General features: G+C 43.2%; 1 protein-coding gene across 7 annotated transcripts in view; it reads left to right on the top strand.

The window, feature by feature from the left end:
• The window catches only part of RCOR3 (REST corepressor 3), a 62,599-nt gene extending 58,208 nt beyond the window's left edge, over window positions 1-4,391 (top strand). For all 7 annotated transcript variants that reach the window (XM_075925119.1, XM_075925121.1, XM_075925122.1 and 4 more), the window contains 2 exons: window positions 953-1,194; window positions 1,571-4,391. In XM_075925119.1, the coding sequence (XP_075781234.1) occupies window positions 953-1,194; window positions 1,571-1,915 (587 nt within the window). In that variant the 3' untranslated portion in view covers window positions 1,916-4,391. The remainder of the gene's footprint in view (window positions 1-952; window positions 1,195-1,570) is intronic.
• Window positions 4,392-10,731: the final 6,340 nt, after the last annotated feature.

Here is a 10,731-nt window from a genome sequence, read left to right on the forward strand (position 1 = left end):
TTCATTAATAATAAAATGTAGTTTCATTACAGTAACTCCATTTGCAGGTATACAGAGACACATTGGTAGATATATAACTCATTAAAAGAGCAATTTCATTCTTCATCCCTACAGTTGCTCTGCATTGTGCTGAGTCAGTAGAGTCATGCTATTGAATTACAATCTGATGTCACATGGATCCTTGGGAATGGAGCTAGCTTAGCATAGAGCTAGCTTAGGGAAAGTATATAAAGAAGTCCTGTAATGGTAACCATCAGTTAAAGGTCACGGAGTATTCTCTCCCCCTCCAAAAAAAATCAAAGGATATTTTACACATCAGAGACCAGTCCTGTGTAGCTGCAGGGAGGGCCCTTTGATTATCAGGATCTTTAGGAAAAATCAGAGACAAACCCTAACTCTAGGGAATGATTTATATTTTGCAAGGAAGGTCAGTGTGTGTTTTGGGGGTGTTTTTGTTTTTCTTTATTTTAAATGGAGGCTATTGTCTACCTTCTACCTGAGAAGTCTTCAAAATTAGCTTAGCTGTTGGTTCCAAAGGCCATATTTTATATATAGGCAGTCCCCGGGTTACGTACAAGATAGGGACTGTAGGTTTGTTCTTAAGTTGAATTTGTATGTAAGTCGGACCTGGTACATATTGTAGGGGAAACTCTAGCCAAACATTTCTCCAGAGCTCAGTTTTATTCTCCCACATCTCACTTCCCTCAGTCCTTTATTCTCAAGCTGAGGTGTCTGCTGAGAAAAGCCGCTCTGCGTCTCCCTGGTCTGCTGGAGAGAGGGGGCGCTAGCTTCGCGTCTCCCTAGTCGTCTGGGGGGAAGCAGCTAGTGCGGGGTTGCCTCACTCCGTTTGTAAGTAGGGATCCGATGTAACCCGGGGACTGCCTGTACATACTTCACAAATAGCTGTGGTTGACTGATCCTTCACAGGTGTATTGTATATTTTTCCTTTCAGGTGTACGCAAATATGGTAAAGATTTTCAAGCTATTGCAGATGTAATTGGCAACAAGACTGTTGGCCAAGTGAAGAACTTCTTTGTAAACTACAGGCGTCGGTTTAACTTGGAGGAGGTGTTGCAGGAATGGGAAGCTGAACAAGGAACCCTGGCTTCTAATGGTGATGCTTCTACTTTAGGGGAGGACACAAAAAATCCTTCTAATGTGCCATCAGGAAAGAGCACTGATGAAGAAGATGAGGTGTGTTGTGTGTCAGATATTAGTAAACATGGGTTGAGGAATAGCACTTAATTCAGTGACACATAATATAAGGTTAATCTGATTGGTGATATGCCAGTGTACTTGAGGGCCTGATCTTGATCTTATATCAGCCTCATTGAGAACTGGATTTGGCAGAACAGTATTAATGTAAAAAAATTACCTGATTCTAGAAAAGAGAAATTTGTTGTTTCTTCAACGCTCTGTATTTACTTCCACTGTTCAGCAGTTTAGAAATTAAATGCTTGGTAACTTTTGTTTTTCAATGACAGAAAAAGCTTGTGGACACTGGCAACCCAAAGCACTTTTTGTTTTGGACATGATGGCTCTTTTAACATACCATTTTGTCTTTGTGTAGGGACAAGCCATGCAGATTACTCAATGTTTAGGTCCTTCACCTCCGGCACAGGCATCTGCTCCAGCACCAGCAACCCCTGTAGCAACTTTGAACCAGCCTCCCCCATTACTTCGTCCAACACTTCCTGCTGCTCCCGCTCTCCATCGTCAACCTCCACCACTTCAGCAACAAGCACGATTTATTCAGCCAAGACCAACTCTAAACCAACCCCCACCACCACTCATCCGCCCAGCTAATTCTATGCCTCCTCGTCTAAATCCAAGGCCGGTGTTATCCGCAGTCAGTGGCCAACAGCCACCTTCACTTATTGGAATTCAGACAGAATCACAGTCCACTCTGCACTAAAAAAGTGAAATAGTTCTGACCTATCATAACTCCTTTGATAAAATGTTATCAGTGTCCACCTCTCTCAAATAATGAAGGGGAGAAAAGAGCAAGCCTTCAAAGGCATTGTGAAGCAGTTTTACATAAAGGAGCAAGCTAATAATCTTAGCAGTGGAACCACATGAACAGCCATCTGATTGATCACATGAATGAAAGTATAAATTATTTTTTTTTGTGCAGAAGACATGTACAGCAAAACAGTGCATACAGTTCAACCCTTATTCAAATGAATAACCGTCAAAGGAAGCTAATCTCTTAAGCAAATAAATGTTCTGTGCCCAAGATTTTGTTTCAACTGATTTTTTACACTATTTATTTTGTTAAAGTTCTTTATATTGAAACATCTTAATACAGGAATGCAAAGAGTGGCAAATCTAGGGACTGTGACAACTCCTTAACTGTAGAAATTAGGGTGGGAGTGGATGGAGGTGTTATTGTAATGTTTTCCTATGTTAGGAGTGCAAGAATTAATAGTTAGCCTGCAGCTGAGAGAAACAATGGAAGTATTTCATGCACTTTTAAACTGTAGACTTTTTTATAGCTTTCCCTAAACAGACTTTACTTTCTTTAAAAAATACTTTCTCATTAAATACTCCTTTTGAAAGAAGAATCTGAAGATATGTTCAGCTATTGTACCAAACATGTTAAATCTGGCAGTTGTGTGTGTTCTGATCTTATAAGCCCTCTGATATTAAGCATTTGATTTCCTAGTGCGAAATTGTAGGAAGTGGATATGCCAGCAACTTCCAGGCCCAAGATGATGATGGAACAATACCACTGTTGCTGTGTGGCTATTCTACTTATTACACTTACAGTTGAAGTACATTGGTTTTTAATTCCTTTGTAAATGGTCATATCGAGAGTTACACACACTATATTATTGCTCTTTACCTAAGGCTTTAACTGGTAATGCCCATTAGCAGGTAATGCATCTTCAAACATTGTGGCAGCGGGACTATGTGAAATAGCTTAATTTCGTAGAAGCTAAACAATTGTGAGAGCTTTCCCTTCCCCCATTTGGGTTTTGTTTTGTTGTATATGCATTAAATCAAATTCAAAGCAATTAAATAGTAACAAAGGTCCTCATTTAGTGTTTATTGATCCTTCTACATTTTTTTTTGGTTTGGAGTTGTGGGGTCTTCACTGAAAAAAGTAACTATCCTGATTATTTGAAAATATAATTTGCATTTTTAGTGACAATAGCTAAAATGTGAAATTGTACATTTGTCAGTTCTCCCAAAAAATGAGGTCAGAAACTTGGATAAAAAACTGTTTAAAGTTACTGTTCTTAAATGCTGTTTAGGAGCCAATGCAGACTGGGTCAAGCTATGGGAAAATGTTTGCATTTAAAAACTGTCCCCTGCATCCATAACTTGCTGTTCTTAGCTTAATGGAGACTGGCCTTATACTGGGTCTTCAATTTCAAATTGAAATTTGCATCCTTAGTCTCCAATAAATTCAGGGGTTCAATTGTCCTGATGTTTTGAGGTCTAACAGTTTTGCTGAAATCTTGTATCTGTGCAAAAGCAGTTCTTGTAGCAGCTTTTACCTACTATATTTGTAACTTAAATCAGATGTGTAGTCTTGTGTTTAAGGTGTCAGCCCAACACTTTTCAGAAATAGTACACTTAAGAGACTTTGCTTTTTGAAACATCTGTCTCTGCTAATGTGCTTAGCTCTAAATACAGAAGCCTCTTTTTGGAGTTTTCTTTCACACTAAAATTAGATTCCCAGCAACCACGTGAACATTAAATAGTGGCTGTTCTAGAAAGAAAAACAGCAGTATAAAACAAATTAGGAAGACTTCTTCATGATCATTGGATTGTTTGAGATCAAAAGGACCCCACAAACAACTATGACCTCCAGACTTTCAAGCAGACAAAAATCCTGTCTTGTGCATTTTGATATAACTGTTTATCTAATTTTAATAGATACCTAAGTAGAATGCATCTTTTTTTTTTTTTTTTTTTTTGGTTTTGTTTTTTGTAAGTCTTGGTATCAAGTCTCCCTAGTGTGTATACTGTACCTTTGCTATTTTTTGTCTTGTCTATTGTTAATAGAATTTCAGTATGCAAAATGTTGGGTGTTGCATTACAGTTAGACCCCATTGACTGCTGTCAAACTGTTTAGTACATTGTAATTCAATTTAATCCTGTTTAAATATTCTGTAACTGGGCAAAGGTGCTGTATTGGCAGGCAAGGGTGTAGTGTAATTTAGTTTACGTACACTGTGACGCACAGTAGGGAAACCATAGTAGTTGTAGTACTAAACATATGTACATAGCAAAATGTCCTTTTTATTGTGTGCTTTGTAGAATATGTGCATACAGTTTGCACGTCTTGTTTTGGAGGTGGGGGGTTGTTTTTTAAATAGTGTTTTTTGCCTGGAACAGTGATATGCTTGCTGCTTAATCAAATGATTAAAGTTTTAAAGGACTCTGTGTCTTCTATTTTTATGTACCTTGTAATGGTCTGAAATTTTAGGGCCCTTATACTGTGATTATCTTCTAAATTCAGTTATATTTTTTTAATAATTAGAAATAAAATTATACAATGGTGTTAATTTCAGTGGAGATTTTGTTTTTGCCATATATCTAATCTCCTGGTTTTGTCTTTTTATATCTAAGTTAGGAAGTAAACTCAACTAATTTTCAGGTTGTCTTAATTTTGTCACTTTACGAAATATAAAATGCTTGCACATTTTAAGTTTGGCAGAAAAAGTATATCCTACATTATTCTTCGTGTGATGTTCCCATGGGTGCTCCACTGTTGGTGTTGGGTCATCCTGGCACTGCAGATCAGAGTTTTCACTAGCAGTAGCAGGCTGGACTGCACATGCGCAGTGGGCACCTCGTGCAGTTTGCGCCCTTCTGCTCACGCATGTTGGCTGGCTCCCATTAGTTCCTTTGTTGCTGCCCTCGGTCACAGACAGAGTGAGCATTTCTCCTCAGAGTTTCTAGTAAAAAAAAAAAAAAAAAAAAATAGTTAGTAGTAGTTTTTCCAGTTACGTAGTTATAGTATTCGTAGAATTAAGTAATTGTTGTGATTTAAAAAAAACAGAGATACAGCTGCTATTGGCTATTTTTGAACACCGTAGCTCAAATATATATGAAAAGAAGCAATAAAGATGACTCTTCAAAATGCCAGGCTCTCAGGGCTTCAAAAAGTGTAACACTTGTCGTGAGATCATGCCTGCTTCCAGTGGACACTCTGCCTGTAAAAAAAATTCCTCGGTGAGGCATATGCCACAGAAATGTCCGCATTGCTCCAAGTTGATGGTGAGAGTGCACTGAGATAAAGACGTTATTGTGTATGCCTCTATTTGACAAAGTGCTTCAACCTTCAGACTCCACCGTCCACTCCCTGGTCAGACCCTATCAGGCTGAAAAGAGGAGAACCTGTTCCCTGAGCTCAGGCCCCTCTGCCAAGAATGGGCTTCGCCAGTGCGCTCTCTTCCACTGACTTGAAGTTGGGTTAGCATGGGGGACAAACTGAGAACATCCAGCACTGCAGTTTTTGCTGTCTAAAGCTGCCCCGGAACCAAAAGCAAGATACAGAACACCATCAGTGCCAAAAGTGGGGGTGCCATCTCCCTGCTCTGCACCGCCGCCAGCACCACCATCCTCAACACCACAGATGTCAACACCAGCAAAGATGCCAGCGTCAACATCTGTGCTGACGGGGGACACAACTGGAACTGACAGCCCAGTTTTATACCCCAGCGCTGTATGTACCAGTCAAGCCACCAGCACCAACAAAAGCCCATGAAAAATCAAATAGGGTCTGGGACCTTCGTCTAGAACCACTGTTGCCAGCACCGGTTCCTAAATGTTCCAGAACCGCGTATGAGCCCCCTGCACCAAGGAGACATCACAAATTAATCTCCTTGCTATCTCCAGCACCATATCGCCATACAGTGCCCATCTGAGACACGTCTATATCTCTTCCTCCTCCTTCAAGGGGTTTAGTGAGATTGCCTTGCTCTCCAATGTCGATGCATGCAGCCTATCATGGGGACCATAGAAGTGTTTTCTCCTCAAGACACAACTCCCCCTATTCAGTCAGATCCTAGGCATTATGAATATAGGTACTCCTACGACCATCCATCCCATTGGTTGGCTAGTTACCATTATTGACAGCCGACATACTCTGGGCACTGGTTACCTTGCTGCCATGAGTCTTCTTCCAGACATAGATCAGTCATTTCACCTACACTTGCCCATACACAGTATGTTACATCAGCACTTCAGAACTCCCCCCTCCATCTCAACAATCTGAACCTGAGGGACAATTATCTAAACCAAGGGAGCAGCAACCTGATGCTTCCCCTACGGGCCAGTCCTCTTTATCCCCAAACAAAGCAGTTATTCCAGGCGACGCATCACCCAGAGACAATCTGAAGCAATTTCAGGATTTGTTTGTGTGTGGCTGCTAGCCAGGAGGCCCTGTTAACTGAGGTGCAAGAAAAGCAGTACCGTCTCCTCAGAAACCTACAACCCTCCCAGGAGGCAAAGATTGCACTCCCGATAGATGAGGCCATTATGGAGGCGGCCGATGAAATTTGGCAGACCCCAGTCTCTGCACCATCAACCAACAAGTGTACAGATAAGTATTTTGTGCCTGCCAAGGGCATGGAATTTTTATTTTCCTATCCCCAACCTAATTCCCTGATTGTGGATGCCACCCAACAGTGGTCCAAGCTATTGCAGTATAAGAACACTGCTGTGGACAAAGTAAGTAAACAAATGAATCTCTTTGGCAGGAAGGTATATTCTTCCTTGATTCTTCTGCTCAGCATTGTGAATTACGCAGCCCTTTTGTCAAACCACAACTTTGACAGCTACTCTAGTTATCATGGAGCTCTTACCGGACTCGAAAATACCAATCCTTAGGTCTGTTGTTCAAGAGGATTATGCCTCTGCAAGAACTGCTCTCCAGATCGCGCTCGACATTGTTGACATGGCAGGCAGTTGCACAGCAACCTCCATAGTCATGCAGAGAATCTAGTAGCTGCTATCTGCTGGGATCTCTTGTGAGCTGAAAAACAAAGTACAGGACCTCCCATTTGATAAGCAAAAGCTGTTTGCTGAAAGAACCAATGAGGTCCTTCACTCAAGTAAGGACTCCAGAACTGCTCTTCATACATTGGATATATACATGCCCCCATATCATCGCAAGCAGTACACGCCCTATCAGAGGCACCACAACTTTTCATATTCGAGGTACCAACAGAGGGGCTTTGACCATTCCCGACAGCAACAGGCAGCAAGTTGGACTTATTGGTTGAGGGCTTGCAGAACCTCCTCTCTTCACATCTACATGATTCCAGAGTTCCCACCTTTCACCACTATATTTGAGGCCCTTTCATCATGGCTGGACCATCATTACATCCAGTTGCTGAGTTCTCGAGGTTATGGCATCCAGTTACACCATCCTGTTCACGACACCACCACCTACCTCCCACTCTCCCCATCCCTCTTCAGGTACTCCTCTCATGAAGACGTTAGAAGAGAATATCCACCATCAATCAGAGCTGTGGAAAAGGTACCGGATGAGTTCAGATGCAAGGGCTTCTACTCTCATTACTTTCTCACATGGAAAAAAATGGGGGGTTGGAGGCCTATTCTTGACCTTCAAGAACTGAATCAGTACCTCTGAAAGTGATTCAAAATGGTGACCCTGGCATCAATAATCCCAGTGCTAGATGAAGGGAATTGGTTTGTAGCCCTCAAGCTGCAAGAGTCTTATTTCCACATCAGTATCCATCCTGTCTGAATACTTACTGACAACATGATGATGTATTACATAAATTACCAAGGCAGCGCCCACTCTCACTGCATGTGCACTGAGGCACTGTGTCTTTGGAATTGGTGCATCAGCAACAGAATCACCTGAGTAGCTTCCTACTTACCTGGGATCAACAATGTGACTGCAGACTTCCTAAGCAGACGCTTTGTATCAAACCATAAGTGGGAACTCCATCATCAGGTGCTCCACCCTATCTTCTGCTGATGGGGCTCTCCACTAATAGACCTCTTTGCCTCCTACGAGAACGCAAAGTGCTGCCATTGTTCCAGAGCTGGGATCGCTGGGAAATGCCTTTCTCTTCAACTGGGAGGGCCCACCGTTACACGCCTTCCCTCCAACTCCCCTCATACTCTGGGTCCTCGAAAAGACCAACAGGGGACAGGTCAGCAGTGATTCTCATAGCCCCCTCCTGGGCATGACAGACCTGGTTTCCCTATCTCGCTCAGATATCTGCTCAACCCAAATGCAATGACCTGTTAACCCAGAACAATGGGACCCTGCTTCACCTTCAGCCTCGGGTTCTGCACCTGATGGCCTGACTCCTCGTTGGTTCCACAAATCTGAAATGTTCTTTTCAAGCCAAATAAAAGAGGTGCTCATGCGTAGCATAAAGCAAACCACGTGTTCCAGTAACCTTCACAAATGGCAGAAAGTCATATCTTGGTGCACTAATAAAAGCTCCATACACAGTGCCCTGCCACAAAATTTTAGAATGTATCCTCCTCTTCAAACAATCTGGCTTAGCCCTTGCTTCCTTGAAGGTCCACTTGGCAGCAATTATCACCTTCCGACTCTAGATAGATGGCTTTTCAGTGTTTGTACACCTACCACCTAAAGATTCATCAAAGGGTTGTGGAACCTTTAATCTGCTGCACAGGACACCACCACCTGCGTGGAACCTTGAAATGGTGCTGGACACTGTTACCCAACCCCCTTTTGAACCATTAGCCATCTCCCCACTCTCAATGGCAATCAAGGTGGGTTGCGTACTTGCCATTACTTGAGTCGGCAGCACCACCATATATGACCTTTAGTAAGGACAATGTTGTTTTGTAACCCCACCCTTTTTTCATTCCCAAAGTATGTTCTGACTTCCACAACAATGAACCAATCATCCTCCCATCCTTCTACCCCAAGCCACATGCATCCTGACGGGAGGAAGATCTCCATTCCCTCAGTGTGCGTAGAGCACTTGCATTTTACATAGACAGAACCCGATCCTTCTGCAGTCACAATGTTTACTAGTTTCCTTAGTGGACCAAAGATGAATGAATCACTCTCCTCTTACTGCATTTCTAGACTCATAGTTTCATGCATCACTACGTGTTATGCCAATTGAAATAAGGAATTTCCGGGAACACCCAGGGCTCATTCCGCAAGAGCTGTAGCAACATCCACAGTTTTCCTCCAAGGAGTCTCCCCTTCCCCCTCCCCCCCCCCCCCCCGAGGCATCTGCTGTGCGGCCACGTGATCCTCCAATGATACTTTTGTGAAATAATATGCTATCTCTCAGCATTTAACAAATGATATCTCAGTAGCCTCAGCAGTATTGTCAATAGCTGTTAAGCCATGACTCCAAGACCTGCATTCCTTATTTTCTTGGGTACTGCTACAAAATCACCAACAGTGATTTCTGGTTCAAGAATCAGATTTACAAAATTGGACTCTAGGGGCACACATCATTCCAGTCTTTGTTGTTCAGCTTTAAATCACATGAATTGGAACATTACCTTTTGGTACTACTATAAAGGAAGTGTACAATCATGCAAAGAGTGTGCATAAGAGGTTAATGAAAAATGTGTGCAAATAGTGATTGGTAAAAATGATTGTTATAGCTTACTAAAAATGTATACAGTAATAAATATTTTAGAAGAGCTCTGGGATCATGATGGGCAGTGCAACCCCCATGAGCCCCTGCTCCCTCGGCTGCCTCTGCCTGCTGCTCTACCTGCTCTGTGAGGCCGCTGCTGGGGGAGTGTGGGCAGGTGTGCTTCCAGCCAGCGGGGCTGAGCCCAGTCTGCTCTTCATGAGTGCCATTTCCCCTAGCACTGCCATGCCACTAGCCGACAGCCTATACCTTCACAACACAGTGCTCTCCCATCCCCTTAACACAGTGGTTCTTCAAGGAGTGTCCCCGTGGGTGCTCCACCTTAGGTGCTTTAGCGCCGCTGAGCTTGAGGTCAGAGATTTGTGACAGCAGTGCCTCTGGCTGAGCCTGCACACAGAGAGTCTATGTGTATGTTCTGGGGAAGCTACTGTGCATGCGCAGCCAGCCCCCCTCCTTAGTTCCTTCTCTACTGCTGTCAGCTGCGGTTGCTGATCAGCAGACTCTTTTCAGCCGCATCTTTCCTCCGTACTTATTCAAAATTACCTCAGGAATCCTTCCTAATTGCTATAACCTTAGACCTTCTAGTTTCTTTTTTTTAAAAAAAGGGGGGTGGGAGAGAAGAAAGGATGGACACAGTGCAAGATGAGTGCAAAAAGCCATGCGCTAAGCCTGCACAGCCTGGCTCTCTGGGATATGCCAGGCTTGTCTGGATTTTAAAAGTGTATGAGCTGCAGGCTATCCTTTTCAATTTGATGGGCACACGGAGTGTGTTCGCTGCTTAGGTGAACAACACCTCCCTGACTGCTGCCCACACTGCCAAAAGCTCACAGCCCGATCCAGGAGATCAAGGGAGCTACAACTTGCGCTGCTCCAAATGGAGAAAAAAGCTCGATCAACGGATGACCTAGAGCGATCCACTCCTCCCAGACAAATGTCACCTAGGACAAAGTCGGAGGTGACAGCACATACCAGGTCAAGCCCTAAGGACCGTAAAAATAAAAACAAGAAACTGTCTTATTCTTCCTCAGGGACTGACTCCCCGTTGAGGAAGCGTGCTCCCCACAAGAATGCTGCACTGGCAATCCTGCAGACGGGCTATGACAAACAAGCCATGGGAACCAGCAAGGTGAAAAAGCCGGAA

This window comes from Pelodiscus sinensis, chromosome 3, assembly GCF_049634645.1.
Source record: "Pelodiscus sinensis isolate JC-2024 chromosome 3, ASM4963464v1, whole genome shotgun sequence".
In the NCBI taxonomy this organism is placed as follows: domain Eukaryota; kingdom Metazoa; phylum Chordata; order Testudines; family Trionychidae; genus Pelodiscus; species Pelodiscus sinensis.